General features: G+C 41.5%; 1 protein-coding gene across 1 annotated transcript in view; it reads right to left on the bottom strand.

Moving 5' to 3' along the window:
- LOC145350378 (uncharacterized) overlaps positions 1–23,756 on the bottom strand; it is a 214,457-nt gene that overhangs the window by 108,397 nt on the left and 82,304 nt on the right. Inside the window, exon 5 of the mRNA XM_080199654.1 lies at positions 21,790–21,903. Coding sequence (XP_080055780.1) covers positions 21,790–21,903 — 114 coding nt within the window. The remainder of the gene's footprint in view (positions 1–21,789; positions 21,904–23,756) is intronic.

The raw sequence follows: 23,756 nt of genomic DNA, 5'->3' as shown, positions 1-23,756 counted from the left end.
CCACCATCATCGACTCTGCCCACAGTTCTTGATCACCATTTTAGAAACCAGTCTCTCCACTCCAAGTGATTTGTAATAAAATCGGAGTAAATATCATTGTTTAGATGAAGTAAACCGTGGGCCCATGAATTGGGCCATCTGACGAATCAGCAGAGAGAAAATATGGCAAAAAAACTACTGATTTCAGCAGTGAGAAAACAGCAATAAAAGAAACATCAGGAAATCTCAGGATGTAGACAGATAGGTGATGGAAAGAAAGTTAGATGTTGACTTACAATTAGCTTTACCTGCACTGAACATTGACCAAGGATCAATGTAGGCACAATTAGAAATTTCTTCTTATCCTTATGAGATTCAACAACCAATGAGAAAAGGTAATTGGGAATCTTACAAAGAAATCAAGAACTGATATTGTAAATGGTAGGCCAGACAATTGCATAGCTGATCAGCCAAGTTTATTTTAACCCTTGGGTAAACTGCCTTGAACACCAACATTCCAATTTAATTTCTCACTGACTTCAAAGGTTGACATTCAAAGTGCATCACAAAAATGTGGAAGTCACAACTGCTTCAGGGAATTGTATCACTTGTCTCTGCACAACATACAAACAGTACTTAACATTAATAGCAGGGCTCCAAACATGCACCTATTGCAGAATTATCACACACATTGAATGCAATGTGATGATCCCCTCTAATGAGCTAGCTTGAAGATGGGGGGATTGTAAGATGGGGCAGGTCCTTCCTAATTGGGCAACCTGTTTCTAATGAAGGAACTAGTGGCTGAAAGGGTCACCCCTATGGGAAGATCATTTTAAATCCAATCCTTCATCTGCCTGCATGAACCTTAAATTAAGCTGCCTTAGATAGATGGGTCTATCTAACTGGTCACTCCAAGTCCATCCTACTTATCTAGGATCTGAGGCTCCATGGCTGTTTTTCATCCTGGGATCTAGTTCAGTACCGGCAGTGCCCTCACTCTCAATAACGCATCTGGCCTCTGATTGATTGACAGGAACCAAGAATCTTGACGATGACCAGGCAGGTATCTATTGACTTTTAATCATGTTGGGGCACCAGGGAATGGCATGATAGGGTTGTCACCAGCTTTGTAGCCAGTCAGCAGGCCCTTCACTGCAACCATTATATTCAGTTCTTTGAATCAAATGTATCAAATGCATTTATAACACTTTTGGTTATAGAAATCAAAATTACATAGATCAGCAACAAGTCACAATTTAAAACAAATGGTTTACTTTACAGGTACTACCATGATCTCTTAAGAGAGAGCAGATGATTCTATGAACTCAACCCTCTACCAACCTTATGTACAAAGCATGTTAAATCTGAAAATGCCATAGTCAATCAATCTACATTCTCTCCAGAATAATACCTGAAATAAAGTCTGACCTCTTTTGTTTCTAAAATTGCAACAAAGTACAAATAACAGTCATGTTAGTTATGGATTTAGGGGTTATAAACTCAAACAAAGGGACCAGTGACTGATCATTTTCTCTTGTCCTGGAACTGGTGCCTGAATGTCTTCGACTGTCAAGTGATGAAAGAAGATAAAACCAAAACACTGTTATCTCCTGTCCAAATTAACAACGAATCTGTCCTACAAAGATAGTAATAAGTCCATTACCCTGAAGAAATCTCATATTTGAAGAAGAGCAGCAATTCGAGTAAAGAACAGCATTTTTCTTAACTTGCTCCAAGCATTGTGCTTTTGTATTCAGACTACAGCAAAGCCTTGTCACAGACAGGCAAGAGTCATACAAGGGAGATTTTCAGCTAAAGACAATCCACATTTCATCATACACATCAGTTACAGATTAATTTAACCCCACCATTATTAGTCTGGCCCAATATCAGGTTTGTTTCAGGATTCTAGCGTCAGTAATGACAGGGCTGTGCCTTTGACTTTGACCTCCATACAACTTTCTTTAAAAACACTAACTTTGCAAGACTTTAAAGGCATTGTTTTCTGGAGTTCAATGTACTGCCATATGGTTGAATTCATAAAGTCAGCCACTTATTTGGGGAATTGCAAAGTAACCATTTCTTCATCATTATTTATATCTGATTTCTTTACTATGTTTCCAAAACTCCTTTTCATTTTTAAAGATGATTTCTGTCCAATTATTTATATTATTCTCCCTCTTCTTTCTTACACTTCCACGCTACTCTTACTTTCTCACCGAAGATGACAGACACACAACCAGGGCCTATGCTTCTGCCAATTCTATTCTCTAACCAATTGTTTGAAATACATCACAGTAGCCCAGAGTGCCTCTGCCACCAATTTATTACCATGACCTTTTTCCCAAGAGTAGCTCCTGTGTCTATTTGACATTTCCTGGTGACAACCTGCCAGGAGTACAAAACGCACCTTACACTGGAATTGTGACTGTGAGTTCAAATGAGGTCAATCCAATGCACAGGTATCACTTGTCACCCTGTGTATACATGTAGCTGTTGTCTCTAAACAGGCAAAGAGTTAAAAAAAAGGGTCGCCTTTAAAGAGGAGATTGTTTAGGTACAATTAAGGTACATTCATTCACATGAGGCAGAAAAGTAGGGCAACCAAGGTCAGGTCTTAGAACCATAGAAAATTTACAGCTCAGGAACAGGCCTTTTGGCCCTTCTTGTCTGTGCCGAACTATTCTTTGCCACTGACCTGCACTTGGATCATATCCCTCCACACCCCTCTCATCCATGTACCTGTCCAAGTTTTTCTTAAATGTTAAAAATGACCCTGCAATTACCACTTTATCCGGCAGCTCATTCCACACTCCCACCACTCTCTGCGTGAAGAAGCCTCCCCTAATATTCCCTTTAAACTTTTCTCCTTTCACCCTTAACCCATGCCCTCTGGTTTTTTTCTCCCCTAGCCTCAGTGGAAAAAACCTGCTTGCATTCACTCAATCTATACCCATCAAAATCTTATACACCGCTATCAAATCTCCCCTCATTCTTCTACGCTCCAGGGAATAAAGTCCTAACCTATTCAATCTCTCTCTGTAACTCAGTTTCTCAAGTCCCAGCAACATCCTCGTGAACCTTCTCTGCACTCTTTCAACCTTACTTACATCCTTCCTGTAACTCGGTGACCAAAACTGTACACAATACTCTAAATTCGGCATCACCAATGCCTTATATAACCTTACCATAACGCTCCAACTTTTATACTCAATACTCCGATTTATAAAGGTCTTCTTGAATGGTACAAACAATAGTGAGTAAGAGAAAGGGACATATGACAGGTGTCATGTTGACAATGTACGTGAGAATCAGGCAAAATATTGAAAATTCAGAATGGAAATAACAGATAATAAGAGGAAGAAGATGAGCCTGAGTAAGAGACTGACAGCTAATATAAAAAGAAATTCAAAAGTCTTCTATAGGCACATAAATAGAAAAAAGGTAGCAGAAGAAAGGGTCGGAGTGGATTAGGGTTCAAAAAGGAGCTCTGAAATTGGAGACAAAAGGCATGAACAAGGCTATAAATTGATTCCATCACCCGAAATCTTGCTCTCCTGCTATGGGTTTCCTTGTGGTGAGGGATGTGTTCAAATGGGAAATCTTGTTGACAATGGCTAGAACATAAGATCCGCCACCAGCAAACGGTGCGCCAACTCCCACCATTGTGAAACACACCGTGAAAAGGGAGAAAAATCTTTGCATCTATCTTATGATGCTGCCAAAGTCACAGTGAAAGACGAGATAGTTGAGCTACTGAATGGACTGATAATTGTTAAGAGGAGGTACTAGTAGGCTGGTTGTATTTAAAGTTTATAAATAACCAGGGCCAGTTGGGACGTATCCATGGATAGTGGAAAACCTAAGTGAGGAAATTGCAGAGTTACTGTCCATAATCTTTAAGTTTCAGTTTATTTATTAGTGTCACAAGTAGGCTGACCTTGCAATGAAGTTAATGTGAAAATCCTCTAGTTGCCACACTTTAGCGCCTATTCGGGTACACAGAGAGAATTTAGCACCTCTTTCGGATTGTGGGAGGAAACTGGAGCACCCAGAGGAAACCACACAGATACAGGGAGAACATATAGACCCCACACAGACAGTAACCCAAACTGGGAATCAAACCAGGGGTGCTGATGCTGTGAGGAAGCAGTGGTAACCACAGTGCCACCAACCCTTCCAATCCTCCTTAGATATTGATATGGTGCCAAAGGAGAATTACAAATGTTATACCTTGTTCAAAAAAAGGTGTAAGGATAAATCCAACAACTACAGATCCATCAGTTTAACGTTAATGGTGGTAAAGTTTTAGAAATGATAATCTGGGACAATATTAAAATCACTTGGACAAGCCCAGATTTATGAAGGAAAAGCAGCATAAATCAGTTAAAGACAAATTCTGTTTATAAACTTGATTGAATTTTTTGCTAAGACAATATTAACTTCCAAAAGGTACTTGATACAGTGCCTTGTAATAAGCTTGTCAGCAATGTTGAAATCCATGGAATAAAAGGACAGTGGCAGGATGACAAGATACACAGGATACTGGTAAACAGACGTTTTATGAACTGCAGGAAGGTGTTTGCTGAGATCTGTACTGGCACTTGGACTGGAGTATTCCATCGCATTCTGGCATCGCAATTCACGAAGGATGTGAAGGCTTTAGGGATGGTACAGGAAAGAATTATAGGAATGCTTCTAGGGATGAGGGACATAAGGATAGATTCAAGGAGCTGGAACTGTTCTCCTTAGAAAAAGGGGAATTGAGGAAATATTTGATAGATACATTCAAAATCATGAGGGGTAGTGTGTGAGAAACTGCTCCCATTGGTGGAAGGGTTGAGAGGCCAAGGAAATAAATTTAAAGCATTTATTTGGCAATAAAAGTTAGAATTGCCCACCATTCCTTATATCTCAGGCCTGTCCTATGTCTCATTTCTCTGTCCCAAAGGGACAGATATTGATGTAAATTTTAAGTTTGTGTGATAGTGTAGTAAGAGTGACAATAAATCAACAGCCCATGTTACATCTCTACCAAAGCATCATTACCAGACTTGCAATATGACACAAAGCCAACTGTTGCCACATTGAATCCAGCATCACTGATTCCACAAGCATTCTAAATAAACACCTCATATATAAAATATGGACATTCTTTAAAAGGCTTGTATAAGCCATGTAGATTTGGAAACGATAAGAAGAGAAGTTCTGGAAACATACGACTGAAAAAATGAATAACATACAAGAAAAATCTGAAATATAAAATCTGGATTTTTTTTTTTACACATTGTGTTGTAGTATTCAGGTGGCAGTTCAGGCAAGTAAATAAGAGCCGTACAGAAAATCTAATCGGAGTTATATGTTTTAAAAGGTATTTTGACAGAAGTTGTAAATTTCTTTACAGTGTGTGAGAATGTACTTCTTATAAAACAATAAAAATATATAGAAGGTGATTTTCAAAACAGGCACAAATCCTGTTAGGGCTAGAAACTGTTGCAAGAGGGGTATACTGGGATTTGTGACAACCCCCAGCCAGCAATGATTAATGTTCATTTAAATATCGTTAAATATGTTAAAACAGCTTAACATCCAGAAATGTCATATGTTCCCAGTGGAGTGATGTAACTCCAGTGGGAATCACTATTGGTCTCCAAAAGCGGAGACCAGACGTGATGACCATATTGAGGGCTCAGAGGCAAGTATAGCCTCTGGGTGGTCAGGGACTTTGCTGGGCAATACACTGGCACTGCCCCCTGATGAATGGAAGGGGTGATGCTGACAACTGGGGATGGAGGCGAGTAGTTAACATGGATTTCAGGAGGTAATTCAGGCAGGCTCTTAAAAGGGCACCCCAGTATTTATGGAGCCAGACTTGCTGGTGTCTTTAGCCCCTGCCTCTCACAATCTTAGTACAAAACATGTGCCCCTGCTTTGAGGTGGCAAATTGTGTGAAGATCTGGATGGAAATCCTGCCTGTTTTTCTGAGGAAGAGTACATTGGTTTTCAGTCAGAACCTGACACTTTGCCATTCCATGTGCCAGAATTCTCCAATTTTGTACTCCCTGCCATGGTGCCAGCAAGAATGGAGAATTTAGTGCTCAGTCAAAACTCTATTTACTGCAGCAGGACAAGAGAATCCCAGTCACTGGTGAGGTGGAAGAATTCCAATCATACTGTTTTATTGTAATATCAGCAATACCAAAGAACTATCAATTTCAAGCAGATTCCAGTTTGACATCTTAATGAATCGGCTACACACCATCACCCAAATTTGTAGCACCATAAAATTTCCTTTGTAAGTTTATTAGAAAAAGCTTTTGGGATGAATAACATTAAAGTAGGAGAGTGAGCTTCAAGCACTTCCAGTGGTCAAGATACTTTGGCTTAGATTCAGTTGTAGATTTATCTGCCTGACATGCACAAAACCACAAACTGGCAAGTCTTGGTTGTTTGGATGTGTCACAGCCGGACTGAATTTCAGATTTGCATTTGCTGTATATATCAGCACAAAGGACTTTGCAACCAGTATAGATTGGCCATTTTAACACTTTAACAGTATATTTTTTGAATTTCTCTATTTATATTCTTTTGATTATTGACTTGATGCAGCAACTTAAAGAATCTTCCATCCAAGCCAATAACAGCAACGTTCAAGCAGCAGACAAAATCTAGACTTTATTGATACAGGTTCCTTTCATTTTCCAAAAGCATAGAATAACTTAATGTACATAAAACCCCTTTCTGATTTTCATTAAATGATTTATTTGAATAAACAAAACGTAAGAACTAGGAGCAGAAGTAGGCCATCTGGCCTCTCAAGCCTGCTGTGCCATTCAATAAGATCATGCCTGATCTTTTCATGGACTCAACTCCACTTATTCATCCTAAACCTTAATTCCTTTACTGTTCAAATATGTATCCATCCTTGCCTTAAAAACATTCAATGAGGTAGCCTCAACTACTTTACTGGGCAGGGAATTCCACAGATTCACAACTCTTTGAGTGAAGAAGTTCCTTATCAACTCAGTCCTAAATCTGACCCTTTGTCCTAAATAAAGGGTCCTAAATGACCCTTTGTGAAGTTCACAAAGTCCTAAATCCAAAATCTTATTTTGAGGCCGTGCCCCCTAGTTCTAGTTTCCTCTGCCAGTGGAAACAACCTCCCTGCTTCTATCTTATCTATTCCCTTCATAATCTTATATGTTTCTATAACGTCTCCCCTCATTCTTCTAAGTAATAATGTTTAAGTGGGTTTTTCTACATAGATACACTTAACAGTGCACGTAATATATTAATACAGCTTGTACGTGCATTTCCAATATCATAAGATCTGGTAGGTATGCTTTGCTTGAATGCAAGTCCTTGGCTCATTATATGCTGCTGCTTCATCCTGGACTGTTATCTTGGCAGCTTGTTTTGCCAATGATGGTATGCCATTGCTATTTGCACTGACAGGGGAAGGGCGAGGAGACAGGTCCCAAGGTGTTGGCTATTTATCCGGCTGATTGTGCTAATCCACACCTCTAATGCCGTAGAACATTTCCTATACTGTACCTTCATTGTAATGTTGAAGAATCACAATACTGATGATAATAGTGCTATACAGGTACGACAATAGCAGCATTAACATTTGAATAAAGAAATGCTTAAAATATTTAATAATTTCACTGGCGTCTCCTTTTCCCCAATGTCTCTGTCTCCCACAATTTTCCCTCTTTTTTAATTTTTTTGCTTTGAAATAATGTTCCATAAGAACATAAGAAATAGGAGCAGGAGTAGGCCATCTAGCCCTTTGAGCCTGCCCCGCCATTCAATAAGATCATGGCTGATCTGAAGTGGATCAGTTCCACTTTCCCGCTTTCTCCCCATAACCCTTAATTCCCCTGTCTATCAGAAACCTATCTACCCGTGATTTAAATATATTCAGCGAGGTGGCCTCCACCACTTCAACGGGCAGAGAATTCCAGAGATTCACCACCCTTTGAGTGAAGAAGTTCCTCCTCAACTCCAATGAGTCCACATTTTGACTCTTGTATTTTTTTTCACAATATCTAAACTCAGATGTCTTTTCTATTTCTCTATAATTGAATTATTAATTCTAGGTCTGGGTCTTGGTCTCCATCTGGACATTGTCTTCCAGATGGTACAGGTGCAGTTGGTTCAGAAAACTAAAATTGCCAAATTGCTGTCCTACCTCTGCCATTGTGATCACCACTGGTGAAGTTCTGCACCAGAAGTGGGGCATGCATCCTTGTTCATGCATAATGCATAATCATTGGATCACAAAAACATCTTTGGTCTATCTATTCCAGTGCTCACTCCTTCTCAGAAATGTCCCATTTCCTGGTACATTTTCTGTATCTCTAATATTTTCCTTCTCCAAATATTTATGCAGTCCTTTCCTAAAGTTACAATTAATATAGAAAAATGTCACTAGACACTTAATAATACTGTAATCAAGCTGAAATTGACAAAACCTAAGAAGGAGATATTAGGAAGGATTGCTAAAAGCTTAGTCAAACAAATGTATTTTTAAAGGTAAGTTTTAATTGAGAAGAATGAGGTAGGGCAGTGTAGAGAATTATGGAAGAATTCCAGAGCTTACCACTTAGAAAGACCACTAATGCTAATGCAAAGTGAGTAGAGCAATGCAATGAGCCCAGAGTTGGAGGAATGCTCTAGCCTCAAAAGACTCTAGAACTGTAGAGGGTTACAGAAATACTGGGAGGAGGGGGACTTTTCAATCCCAACGGGAGTCCCAAAACACCATTTATGTCAGCAGAATTTACTGTTGCAATTGTTCTTCCCTGTTCCCTCCTCAACCAATGGCATAATGGGAATCCTGATTTTGAAATAGATGCCTATTTGAATAGATCATTAGCAAGCCTTTTCACTCTCTCATGCCTTGCTGTTGGATTTTCCATGCACATCAGTATGAGGGTACAATACCTGGTGAGCAGAACCCGCTGGAAGCGCACAAGTGAATACAACCCATGGGAGGGAGCATCATACCTGGGTAGTACCCTGGCACTGTCCCTGGCACTGAACAGACACTGCCCCCAATACTGCAGATCTTTTGAAAACCTCATTCCTCCAATTCTGGGCTTTTTACATTACCCTACTCCCTTTGCATTACCATTGGTGGTCATGCCTTCACCTTTCCCAGGAGTAAGTTCTGGAATTCTTCCACCATTCACTTTGCTGTCCTACCTCATTTTCCCTCCTTCAATCAGAACCCTCCCCATCAGTGTGATGTCATCAGACCTGGCCCTTGACTTTGTTTTGCCAAAGTGGCTAAAATACAATGGAGGAAGCTGTGCTTGGGGCCAACAACTTCCATTCTACTTTTTCCAACTGCTGCACAGGTCTGTAAATATGAAAATTCTGTCATTGCGTCGTCAGCCAATGAAGGGATTTAGACACAAAGATGAGAACTTCAAATTTGTGGAGTTCGCACATTCTCCTCGTGTCTGCATGGGTTTCCTCCGGGTGCTCTGGTTTCTTCCCACAGTCCAAAGATATGCAGGTTAGGTTGATTGGCCATGCTAAAATTGCCCCTTAGTGTCCTAAGATGCGTAGGTTAGAGGGATTAGTGGGTAAATACGTAGGGATATGGGGTAGGGCCTGGGTGGGATTGTGGTCAGTGCAGACTCGATGGACCGAATGGCCTCTTTCTGTGCTGTAGGGTTTCTATGATTCTACGAAATGTGATGGTGGTGTCCAACGTGAATTAGCAAAGGCAGTTGGCTAGGTAACTGATAGAGTTAGGTAATAGCAATAGGGTTTTGCATAATCTGATATTCATGGAGAATGCGAGATGGGAGGTCAGTCAGGATGGCTCAGGAATAGCATTTAAATAACTCATTGCATAAGTACTGTCACTTTATGTCGAGATCAATCTTCAAATTATCTTTACCTTTTTGATTCCCTTCAAAAGTTTCAATGCAGATTCTGTCTTAGCATTCTCTCATTGCGACCTGCAACTTTTCTGGCAGTTCGAGCCAGGAGATGCATGTGTCGGCCATTTCCACGGGTTCCCCGCCAGCTTATACGAGCCGTGCGCATCTCCCAGCCGGAAAAAAATGGCACCGCCGGGAGCCCGTTGAAAGTCAGAGGGCTGCTCATTGGCATGAGTTTACATATCTTTACATGACATTGCCGGGATCCACACAGCAATCTCTGCCCACATCTGTGTCTCCCGAATTCTGTTCGCATTTCATGTGTTCCTATGTACGTAACATAACTCTCTGCTGGAAGACGCTTGCATGGAGGGCAGAAGAAACATTTCAAAGACACACTCAAGGCCTCCCTGAAGTCGCTTGACATTGACACGACCACCTGGGAAACGCTGGCACAAAACGCTGGCACCTGACGCTGCCTCATCCACAAGGGCTGTCAAGCTCATGAAGCAAGGTTTATTGCTGAAGAACAACTTAAGCGCGAGCTGCACAAGTCCAGAGCCACCAGCACAACAACTACAGTGTCTACACAAGTCTGTCCAATATGTGCCAGGACATTCCATGCCCGAATTGGCCTGATCAGTCATCTTCAGACACATCACAACCAGCCTCCAAATGACTAATGGTGTTGAGGTCCTCATCGATGGCGATGGACGAACAACAATGTACATAGCAATAAACATAAGACATTTTGGATGGAGGGCAGAAGTAACATTTTTACAAAGTTGTAAGGCTGTAGAAAGCACCATCAATGTTAATTTTTAAAGCTCAACTGAGATCAACTTTTAACTACAGGATGCTACAGACTACAGGGTGACACAGGGATATGGGAGCAGGGTAGGAATATACAATTAGGCCTTGCAGTGGTTCAGCTGGAAGGCATGCTTGCAAGTTTAAATTTCTAAGTAAAGTGGTTGAGACGTGACCTTAGCCGGCCTTTAGAACTTAGTCTATCTAAAAGAACAGTCACATTTTAAACATAAAAAAAATTGGGTCACAAAAAAAAGCAGAGAGAATGACCTAAATAGTGAAAAAAGTATTCTGGAGCTGTCGGTCAAACGTGTCAGTGAAAATGCTGCTCTTTCTCTATCGCAAACACTTTAAACTCTGATAAAAGATAAACTCCCAAATTATAGCTATTTTTCTCGTTTGGATGCTGACTCACCTGGTGCAAATTTCCAATAATTTTTGTGTTTATTTCAACACTTGTGGTTTTATCTCCCCATATTTAATCAATCATAGCTTGGTGTTACAGTGCCTCTTGAGCTGTTCGTGTGGTATGCTTATGTAGGAAAGGTGCTTTCTAAAGCGTCTGTTCAATTGTTATTGCTGAACTGAAGTTAATTTCAAATTTAAGAAAATTACAGAGGTGCAATAATTATACCACAGTTATAATGGGGGACATTAATTATCCAAGTTTAGAGTGGGATGTAATAGTAGAGGGCTGAAAGTTCATAGAGTATTCTCAGAAGAATTTTCTTCAGCAGTAAGTTTTTAAGTCCAGTGAAAAAAAAGGTACTGCCAGACCCGGCCCTGATTTTCCACTATTCTCTGGTAAGTTTTGAGACAGGGTGGTAGTATAAAGTTGGATGGAGAGGATTCCCCCTTGGATCCTGCCTGCCCCCACCCCAAAGCGATTTTATGATGGGGTTGCCATTCAAGGTCTTCCTCTGTCTAGCCTCAATTTTTAGGTTGGCGGGTGCCTGATGAGCAAGGGTGGGAAACTGAAAAAGTTCTCATCCTCGATCTTGGATAAAGAGGAGGACGGGTGGAAGCTCCAGCCCTTCCTCCCACCTTGGTCTAGTCCTCAGTACTTGTTCTCCCACCTGCAGGACCCCTGGTACTTTACAGAAGCGCTGCAGTACCTCTTCTAGCCAGGATGGGCTGGACAGCTCTCCAAGGCAAGACTTACATCTAAGTACGAAAGGGAGTCCTGCTTGTACCAATCATTATACCAATGAAATGGCAGTGGGCCTATTGGAGTGAGCAGGGATACATTCCCTATTGACTCTCAGGATGACAGGAGCCAGATCCTCAGTAACGTGAAATTTAGGCCCTGGTTCTTGGGAATGAGATGGGCCAAGTAGATCGAAGTGTCACTATGAATGATTTATGCAACTGTGATCATTCTATCATAAGATTTAGGTTAGCTATGGAAATGGACAAGGAACAATCCAGAGTAAGAATAATTAAGCCAACTTCAGTGAATCTGACCCAGATAAGTTGAAATCAAAGATCGGCTTGCAGGACTGTAAATGAACAACAGGCTGCCTTTGAAGAAGAGATTTGAGCAGAGGTTTTCCCCATGAGGGGGAAAAGTAAAGCAAACAAATCTATAACTCCCTGGAAGTAATTTTGCCACACTCAGTACTGCTTAGAATGCGAATCTTTACACCTACCCTGTTATTCAAGACTTGAATTCGCATTCTAATCAGTAATCTGTAATCTGTCTGTGCTTTATATGCTCTGTCTGAGACCAGAACTCTTCATTTACCTGACAAAGAGGGAAACCTCGAAAGCTTTTGAGTTTAGAACATAGAACATAGAACATAGTTTATTATCAAATAAATCGGTTGGACTTTATCCTGGTGTCGTCAGACTTCTTATTGTGCATAGAAAGCAGAGAACAGCAATGAAAAGCTACTTTAAGAACATAAGAACATAAGAAATAGGAGCAGGAGTAGGCCATCTGGCCCTTCGAGCCTGCCCCGCCATTCAATAAGATCATGGCTGATCTGTCGTGGCTCAGTTCCACTTTCCCGCCCTCTCCCCATAACCCTTAATCCCCTCTCTTATCAAAAACCCATCAACCCGCTTCTTAAAAATATTTAGCGAGGCAGCCTCCACCACTTCAACGGGCAGAGAATTCCAGAGATTCACCACCCTTTGAGTGAAGAAGTTCCTCCTCAACTCCGTTCTGAACCGCCCCCCCTTTATCTTGAGGCTGTGCCCCCTAGTCCTACTGTCTTTTTTGAGCGGGAAGAGTCTTTCCACCTCTATCCTATCCATCCCATTCATCATCTTATACGTCTCAATGAGATCTCCCCTCATTCTTCTAAACTCTAACGAGTACAAGCCTAGTTTATTCAGCCTCTCCTCATAGCTCAACCCCCTCAACTCCGGTATCAGCCGAGTAAACCTCCTCTGCACTCCCTCCAAGGCCAAAATATCCTTGCGCAGGTGCGGCGCCCAAAACTGCACACAGTACTCCAGCTGCGGCCTCACCAATGCCCTATACAGCTGCAGCAAGACCTCCCTACTTTTATATTCAATCCCCCTCGCTATGAAGGCCAGCATCCCATTCGCCTTCCTGACCACCTGCTGCACCTGCAGGCTGGGTTTTTGCGACTCATGCACAAGGACCCCGAGGTCCCTCTGCACCGTCGCCTGCTGCAGTTTTTCGCCACGTAAGTAATAGTCCTTCCTACCATTCTTCCTACCAAAGTGGACCACCTCACACTTGCCAACATTAAATTCCATTTGCCATTTCCTGGCCCATTCGCCCAGCCTATCTAGATCCTTCTGCAGACTCTCCACACCCTCCGCACAATTTGCCTTTCCCCCAATCTTGGTGTCATCAGCAAATTTCGACACCCTACACTCGGTTCCCTCCTCCAGATCATCTATATAAATGGTAAATAGCTGAGGCCCCAGCACCGACCCCTGGGGCACCCCACTAGTCACCAACCGCCAATCCGAATAGCACCCATTGACCCCTGCAGGTCTGTGACAAGCGGTATTCCACAAGGATCAGTGGTGGGGCCTCTTTATTTGTAATATATATACATGATTTGGAGGAAAAAGTAGGTGGTCTGATTAGTAAATTTGCAGGTGTTACAAAAATTGGGTGAGTGGCAGATACTGAGGAGGATTGTCAGAGGATACAGCAGGATATAAATCAGCTGGAGTCCCGGGCTCAAAGGTGGCAGATGGAATTTAACCCGGAAAAGTATGAGATGATGTGATTTGGAAGATCTCCTGCAGAAGGAAAGTATGCAGTAAATGGTGGAGCCCTTAGAAATATTAACATATAGAGGGATCTAGGCATGCAGATCCACAGTTATCTAAAGTTGGCAACTAAGGTGGACAAGGTGGTCAAAAAGATGAATGGCATGCTGGCCTTGATCGGTTGGAGTGTTGAGTTTAGGAATTGGAAAATCATGTGGCAGCCCTATAAGACTTTGTTCAGGCCGCATTTGGAGTATTGTGTACAATTCTGATCACCACACTATCGATGTTGCTGCATTGGAAAGGGTGCAAAAGAGATTTACCAGGATGTTGCCTGGTTTGGAGGATATGGACTATGAAAAGAGGTTGAACAAACTCAGATTGCTTTCGGAGCATCGGAGGATGAGGGGGATCTGATAGAAGTTTACAAGATTATGACAAGCTTTAATAGAGTGGACAGTCAGAGTCTTTTTTCCAGGATCAAAGAGTCAATTACTCTGGGAGCATAGGTTGAAAGTTTAAAAGAGATGCAAAGAGCAAGTTTTTCACACAGAAGGTGGTCTATGCTTGGAAAGTGCTGCCAGAAGAGATGATGGAAGATTCTAAAACAATGTTCGAGGGGCATCCGGATAGATTTGATTTGATTTATCATTATCACATGAATTAGTATATAGTGGAAAGTATTGTTTGTTGTGTGGTATAAAGACAAAGCATAACATTCATAGAGAAGGAGAGGAGAGGGCGCAGAATGTAGTATTACAGTCATAGTTAGGGTGTAGAGAAAGATAAGCTTAATGCAAGATAGGTCCATTCAAAAGTCTGATGGCAACAGGGGAAAAAGCTGTTCTTGAGTCAGTTGGTACGTGTCTACAGACATTTGTATCTGTTTCCCAACGGAAGAAGGTGGAAGAAAATATGTCAAGGGTGTGTGGGGTCCTTAATTAAGCTGGCTGCTTTTCCAAGGCAGCAGGAAGTGTAGACAGTGTCAGTGGGTGACAGGCTGGTTTGAATGTTGGATTGGACTTTGTTCACAACACTTTGTACTTTCTTGCGGTCTTGGACAGAGCAGGAGTCATACCAAGCGGTGATAGAACCAGAAAAAATGTTTTCTACAGTGCACCTATAAAAGTTGGTGAGAGTCGTAGTTGACATGCCAAATTTCCTTAGTCTTCTAAGAAAGTAGAGGCATTAGTGGGCTTTCTTAACTATAGTGTTAGCATGGGGGACCAGGACAGGTTGTTGATGATTTGGACACCTAAAATCTTGAAGGTCTCATCCATTTCTACTTTGTCCCAATTGATGTAGACAGAGGTGTTTGCGTGAGTGGGCGAAACAACCACTACGGACTCAGGGTGAAGTTCAATAACGGCACAGCTTTATTTTCTTTACGTCGACGGAGAAGCGCAGTCAGGACATACAATCAGACTGTCCCGAAAGCGCTCTGCCCGTCCCTCACTGCAGGCTATAGTTATACCTGAACTTCGGTGTTGTATGCGATTCAAATGCTAATACTTTATTTACAGTATTTGACCTTAGCCATCCTGTCTCGATGTTTCCAAGTGTTGAGGAAATTGTTTTAGGTGTGAGTTAATTGTTTTGTCTGATTGGTTATTTAATAGTCTAGAATCTCCGGGGTTTGAACCATAGGCGTGTCACTGATCTCAAAAGAGGTTTTGAGGGGCCAGGAATGTTTCCTTAACTATGCTAATTTTTGGTGTCTTCATGGGTTGTTTGGCTGTTTTAAAGGTGCTGATTTTGATGGGGTGGGGATTTAGTTCCTGTAGATGCCATCCTGTCCAGCTTCCCTTATGTGCTGGCCCTCACTTGCATTCGAAAAGCACGCTCTTGCCTACTGATTGGTGTCTGTTACTTTGTGATTTTTAGTGGAGAGGGTCTGAGGGTAACTTTAGTTTGCTTCCATTTTGTGTGCCCAATTTCATAAAATTTGTTGTCCAATAACAGAGGCATATCCTCCATTACACTTCCTGAAGTCGATGACTATCTCCTTCATTTTGCTAACATCGAGGGAGAGATTATTGTCACTGCACAGTTCACCAGGTTCCCTATCTCTTTCCTGTACTCCGTCTTGCCATTGTTTGAGATCTGACCAACTACGGTGATGTCATCAGAAAATCGAATTGGAGGGGAATTTGGTGTATAAGGAGTTTAATAAGGGGCTGAGAGCACAGCCTTGTGGAACACCAGTGTTAAGGATGATCGTGGAGGACACGTTGTTGCCTATTCTCACTGATTGTGGTCTGTGGGTCAGGAAGTTCAGGATCCAGTCGCAGAGTGGGGAGCCCAGTCCCAGGCCACAGAGTGTGGAGATAAATTTCATAGGAATAATGGAGTTGAAGGCTGAGCTGTAGTCAATAAATAGGAGTCTGACATAGGTGTGTTTGTTATCTAGATGTTCCAGGGTTGAGTGCAAGGCCAGGGAGATGGCATCTGCTGTGGACCTGTTGCAGCGGTAAGCGAACTGTAGTGAATATAGCCAATCTGGGAGGCTGGAATTGATTCATGTCATGACTAACATTTCAAAGCATTTCATAATGATGGATGACAGAGCCACCGGATAATAGTTATTAAGACACGCTGCTTGGCATTTCTTTGGTACTGGGATGATGGTCATCTTCTTGAAACAGATAGGGACCTCAGATTGTTATAAAGAGAGGCTAAAGATGCCTGCAGATAACCCCACCAGCTGGCCCGCGCAGGATCTGGGTGTTTGTCCAGGTATTTTCTCTGGGCCAGTCACTTTCCATGGGTTGACCTTCAAAAAGGCTGCTCTGACATCTGCAATGGTGACCTTGGATGTAGGTTCATCCGAGCTTCCAGGGTGAAGGGCATACTCTCGCTGACCTCTTGCTCAAAACAGGCATAGAATGCATTGAGCTCATCAGGGAGGGGTGCGTTGATGCTGGCAATTTTACATGCCTTCATCTTTGGCCTGTTATGTCTTGCAGACCTTCCCATAGTGAGCAGGGGTCCATGTAGCTAACCCGATCCGGAGCCGTCAGATATATGAATAGGTAGGGAATAAAGAGATATGGATCACGTAGAGGCAAGAAAATATTGGAGAGGCATCTGTGTCGGCACAGACTTGGTGGGCCACAGAGCCTGTTTCTGTGCTGTACTATTCTTCATACTCAGAGATGGTGCCAGAGAACTGCAGAATTGCAAATGATCCTTTGTTCAAAAAAGCATGTAGAGATAAATTGGCAACTACCAGATTAGTCATTTAACCTCAGCAGTGGCAAAGCTTCTAAAAATTGTAATTTGGGACAAAATCAATGGTCATTTGGGCAAATGCTGATTAATTAAGGAAAGCCAGCATGGGTTTGTTGAGGGCAGATTATGCTTAACTAACTTGCTTGAGTTTTTTTAATGAGGTAACAGAGAAGATGATGAGGGTAATGCTGCTGATATGGTGTACATGGACTTCCAAAAGACATTTGATAAAGTATGATACAACAGACTTGTAAGTAAAGTATAACTCATGGAATAAAAGAGAAAGTAGCAACATGGATGACAAATTGCTTGAGTGACAGGAAAGATAGAGTAATGGAAACTGTTTCTTTTCCAGGCTGGAAGAAGTTCCTAAGGGATCAGTGTTATGATCCCTGCTCTTCTTCGTTTATGTTAATGACCCATACCTTGATGTACAGACCACAATGTCAAAATTAGCAGATGATACAAAACTAGGGAGTATCGTGGACTGTGAGAAGAGTATAGAACTGCACAAGGAAATAGACAAGTTGGTGGAACAAGTAGATAATTGATAGATGAACTTCAATGTAGAGAAATGTGTGTAATGATTCATTTTGGTCAGAAGGATGCAGAGTGACTATATAAAATAAATGGTGTAATTCCATGTGGGTATAGGGGCACAGAGACCTGGGTGTAAACATGCGTAAACCATTGAAGGGGCAGCGCAGGTTGAGAGAACGGTTGATAAAATATAAGATTCCATTTGCCTTCCTTATTACCTGCTGTGCCTGCATCCTAGTTTTCTGCAACTCATGCACGAGGATCCCAGATCCCTCTGCATTAAAGCACTCCAAAGTCTCTTTCCATTGAGGTAAAAGTTGCCTCTCTATTTTTCCGACAAAAACGAATAACCTCACAATTATTCACATTAAGCTCCATTTGCCAAATTTTGGCCCACTCACCCAACATCCATGTCCATTTGTAAATTGTTTATTTCTTTATTGCACTGACTATCTAACTTATTTTAGTGTCATCTGCAAATTTGACTATAGTACCTTCTATCTCTGGTTCAATTCATTAATATAGATTGTAAATAGTTGGGGCTTGAGGACCGGAACCTGCGGCACTTCACTAGTTACATCTTGCCAACCAGAAAAATACCCATTTATCCCAACTCTGTGCTTTTTGTTATGTTAAAGCTGTATAAAACACTGCTTCAGATTCAATTGGAATATTATATCCACTTCTGGGCACCACATTTTGTAAAGGCATTAGAGATCGTGCAGAAAGGATTTGGAGTTTAATGTGAGAATGGCTCCAACGTAGCTGGTTAAAAGGCCTACCTTGATTCTCTGGAAACATTGACTTCTTAACAGCTGCTTTTTTTTCCCATTTTAGGTTATCTAACCCTCACACCCAATTGAATTCCATTTTAGGACCTGTAACCCTCACACTCCCCATGCCATTTCCATGCTGATTCTTAACTCGACCCACCTCTACTTGCCCCTCATACCCTCCTTGCCAATTCATGCCCACCACTCACCCCGCATAGCCCCTCATATTTTTCATGCCAACTCATGGCATTTCCACGTCCATTCACCCATTGTATACTCTGTACAGGATCAGTTTTTGTTATTTATTCAAGAGATGTGGCGAGCTAGGCTAGCATTTCTTTCCTAATTACTCTTGAGAAGGTGGTGATGAGCTGCTTTCTTGAACCACTGCAGTCCCTGAGGTGTAGGTACACACAGAGTGCTGTTAGGGCAGGAGTTCCAGGATTTTGATCCAGCGATAGTGAAAGAATGACAATAGATTTCCAAATCAGGATGATGAGCGGCTTGGAGACGAACTTCCAAGTGGTGGTGTTCCCATGAAAATGATGCCCTTGTCCTTCTAGATGTAGCAGTCATGGGTTTGGAAGAAAGCAACCATGGTGTGTTCCTGCAGTGCACCTCATAGATAGTCCGCATGGCTGCCACTGTACCTCAATGGTGGAGAGATTATATGTTTTGTAGAAGGAGTAGCAATCAAGCAGGCTGCTTGACCTGGATAGTGTTGAGTTTCTTGAGCGTCACTGGACTTGCATTCACTCAAGCAAGTGAAGAGTATTCCATCACACATCTGACTTGTGCCTTGTAAATTGAGGACAGCTTTTTGGTAATCAGGAGGTGAGTTACTCTCTGCAGCATTTTCAGCTTCTGATCTGCTGCTTACCCCAATCCAACACCTGCATATCACATCACTGCTGTTGTAGCCACAGTGTGTTTGTGGTTAGCTCAGCTCTGTTCAGTTCCTGGTCAATGGTAACCTCCAAGACATTGATAGTGGGGGGTTCAGTAATAGTAACATTTGAATGACAAGAGGTAATGGTTAAATTATCTGTTGTGGGAGACGGTTGTTGTTTGGCACTTCTGTGGTCCAATTTCTGCTTGCCACATGACAGTCCAAGCCTGGATATTGTCCAGGTATTCCTACATTTGGACATGGACTGCTTCAGGATCTGAGGAATTACAAATAGCCTTATAATGGCCTTCTGACCTATTAACTCTAAAGTAACACTGGCATGTTCAAAAATCATTTTAAAAAACCACCCATGCATAATTTTCTTTAAAAAAACTGCTGTTTCTATATCGCTACAAAAGTGTTAGTCAACCAGACAATTAAAAAAATCAATAAAGGTACTAGAAACACTTGCATTTCTCTGTCTTGTAGTTTTTTGATAGTACACAATTTGAGTATTGAAAAAATAGACTGATGCATTCTCCACGGCATGTCCTCTACCAATCAGAGCCACCTGCCAACCAATAAATACTTCTCATACGATATAAATTGTTGTTTTCCCTTTATGTTGTTTTCCTCTTATATTGGTATTCTTGCAAAATAACCCGATGAGTGCAAGATGAAAAATTTTGACGTGTCTCTTTTTTCATCAATGTTCTTTATCTTGTGCAAGTGAACATATAGCCGTGGACAAAAGAGGCCATAGAATGAAAATAATTTATAACATCAAAAAGCCATCAATAATGCCTAATAATCATTCTCTGCACTCTCCTTTTATGAAAATCTGGGCTCTCAGCTAAGCCTCATTATGCCTGAAAGGGTGGGGAGTGTATGGAGTATCTGAGGAGGTGGTGAAAGGCATAGTTTGGCAATGGAAAGGGAATTGGGACTTGAGCAAGACCCTTTGATATTACTTTTCAAAAGTTTCCTGAATCCAGACGGTGGTTTCCCACTCTTTTGCAGGGCCATGAATTGGGTTATGGAGAAGCTGGACTGATCCCAGAGTAAAGTCTGTTCCACCACATTTGATCATTGGAACAATACGCCACAATTGACAACCAGAGGTTCAAACACATATCCATTACTTAAATAGCTAGAGATAATCACATTGAGCCAAATCCAAAAAAATTACAATTATGTATTTAATGACCATGAGCATTTATCACATATCTGTAGATGATTTAATTCCATCTTCTTTTAATTGTGGGTGGAATTTTAAAATGAATGGATAAACATTAATGCCGAGTAGTGTAAAGGACATTCATGCAGCATGGAGAAATTGGTCCTCATTGCATCTGGTTTCTATTCGGCCCCTCGAACCTATTCCAGCATTCTATAAGATCATGGCTCATTCTAATGTTCCACACTGCTGTCTACCATATCTTTAATTCTTAACTCCCATGTAGATCAAAAATCTATCACCTTTGAATACATTCAATAACCCAGCCTCCATTGCTTTCTGGAATGAAGAATTCCAAAGATTAATGATCACAAAGTAATTCCTCCTTATCTCAATCTTAGCTGGGTGACATCTTTTTTTGAAACTACATCCCTTAGTTCCAGACTCCCCATGAAGGAAAGACCCTTCCAGCACCTATCCTGTCAAGCCCTCTCAGAATTCTATATGTTTCATTGAGATCGCCTCTCATTCTTCTAATCTCTGATGACTATAGGCCCAAGCTGCTCAAGCTTTCTCCATAACACAACCACTTCAGCCCAGGAATCAATGTAGTGAACCTTCTCTGAACTATACTTACTCTTAAATAGGGAGACCAAAACCAAAACGCAATACAATACTCTCAGTGTGGTCTCACTAATGTCCTGTATACTTCAGATGAGACTTCCCTATTTTTGCACTCTACCCCCCACTCCCCCCAACATCCGCTTGCTTTCCTAATTACTTGCTGTACCTGCATGCTAAGCTTTGGTGATTCATACTTTTCTATTCTTCCCAGCAAAGAGGATAACCCAACATTTTCCCAAATTATACTCAACCTACAAAATTAATACCCATCCAATTAACCTATAGATATCTCTTTCTGCCCTCTCACAACTTACTTCCTCACCTATCATTGTCAACAAGCACTGTGTCTTCAGTCAGGTCATCAAATTTCAATTATAAATTGTTTCCATCCAATAGATATTGGGCTAAAATTTTAATGTGGGTTCTCCTGGTCATCTGTCGTAACATCAGCAGATATCCCAGGAAGTGGTGAAATTGGACCTCGGAAGGAAATAATCATTCCCACATGCAGAACTGGTGAGAAACTATGCTTCATTTTCAGAAATGGCCTTGAATGTTCAATGTGGTTCCATTATATCAACAAAAATAAAATTAAACAAATCATAAATGGCCAAATATCAAGTATTATTCTTCAGAATACTACTTATAATAATCCATGGTGCTTACCTGGGCTGTGGTTTGTTTCAGTCTCACAGTTATTTTGCTTCTCATTGACCACTGGACTTTTATCATTATTGACCGTTTCTTCATTCATCTTAACATAATTGTTTTCTTCTTTGTCTGGAAACATAGAAAAGCTTGAACAAAAATGGAGATCAGAGCTTGGAGTTTCTGTTACTATGCAGTTCAATCCGCAGTTCTTGCCTATCAAATGAAGGGTTAGAATGATCAGTTATTGACTGCGGAAACAAAAAATCTAGGGATGGGATTTTCTAGCCATTCCCACCAGCAGAACCCCACCATTGGCAAACCCTTGTCATGGTTGCCTGGTGGAAGAGGATGCAAACAATGGGACCAGAAATCTGCCACCAGACAATGGCAGCATCGCAGAAATTAACTGGGGAGGGGAGTGGGGGAGTGTGGTTGTAAAATCCTGGTGTAGGTCACAAGGACACAAGTCTTTGGATCCTGAGGCCAACTTTGCTGGTATAACAGCAGCGGAGTGGAAATCCCACCTGGCACAACCTTGCTAGTGTGCCGCTCTGAAATACAAAGAATGGGGTCTTTTGCACATGTAATATGGTCTGCCAACACCTTCAAGGATGTATTAGGCCTGTGTATTACAGTGTCATTTGTGAGCTCTGTTTTGTGTGGTGGGTTCACTTGGTGTCTCAATTATGAGATCTTGGAGACTTGTATGTTTAAATACAAATGATTTATCATTAATCTACAGATCCCAGATATTGTCATGCATAGTGGTCTCTCTGTGCAGGCTGCTTCCAGAATGTTCAATGAGTTTATTACCATTTCACTCTACACATTGTACATTGTGGGCGGTACTATTCTCCAGTCCTACATTAACTTAGCGCTGCCGAGCACCTTTTCATTACAATGGTATGCAGGCACCTCCCCAATCCAAGCTAATTCATTCTATTAAGTGGAACTGAAGTTCCTAAAGCCCAATTGCTTTGTGAAGTCTTCCATTCACATTGCAGCTATTATGTTAGGGTTTAGGGTCTTCATGAAGCTTTAACAGGAGTCAACTGCTGTGATTTCTACTAAAGTCATTCAAGGATGTAAAGCAAATAATTCCAGGAGAACCCCACAGTGAAATCTGAACACATTGGGAATACACCAGTTTTACTTTTTAATGCTGAGATAACACGAAATTTAAAAACTGTAATCGCTTTTATGCATGTTTGATGAGAGAATACTGTAGTCTGAATTTTACATATAAAGTGCAGGAGTGTGCCTGACCCAGAAGAATGTAAAACCACGCAAGAAGACTTTGAGTGTGTGTCCCAATGCCATCACACCCTCACATAATACTTTGATTGGTGAACACGTGTCGGAAGTGGCCCATTTATGATCAAGAAGCCAATTTAACTGAACTAAACAGCAATTAACTGGGATTTCGTATTGCCCATTGCCTTTTTGGTTGGCAGGGCAGGCCAATTGGCAAACTCCAATACAGTTGGGATGACAGATCAGAGCTCAAGTAAAATTAATAAATACATCTGGAGACAAGTCTGTGTTTGACCGTGCTGCCTAGACACTTATGGCACAGTTTTTCTACTGATATTTATTTTCTACTGGTCCACAGCTTCCTCAGACAGCTCTGCAGCAACTGTTCATTGCACATTGAAAACACGAGTCCGCACATTCCTTTTCTCGGTGCTCACCTTCTTCCCACTCTCCCCAGCAGCGCTCAGGCTTTCACAGATCACATTGAGGTGGTCATTAATTGGCAACATGACCTTGGGCACCTGCACCTATTTTGGGCATGTCCTGAGTGTAAAATTCAGGCTTATATCTATCAACCTCCTTTTACTGACACACGTATTTTAAATAACAGTATATTATTTAAATGGAGAAAGATTGCAGAAGTTGTAGTGGGATTTGTATGTCCTGATATCTGAATCACAATAACTTAGCACACGGGTACAAAACATGGTTTGGAAGGCTAATGGAAT

The sequence above is a fragment of the Carcharhinus amblyrhynchos genome, chromosome 1 (assembly GCF_965287045.1).
Source record: "Carcharhinus amblyrhynchos chromosome 1, sCarAmb.v2.hapA, whole genome shotgun sequence".
Classification (NCBI taxonomy): Eukaryota; Metazoa; Chordata; class Chondrichthyes; order Carcharhiniformes; family Carcharhinidae; genus Carcharhinus; species Carcharhinus amblyrhynchos.
This window is presented reverse-complemented; position numbering and strand designations above follow the sequence as displayed.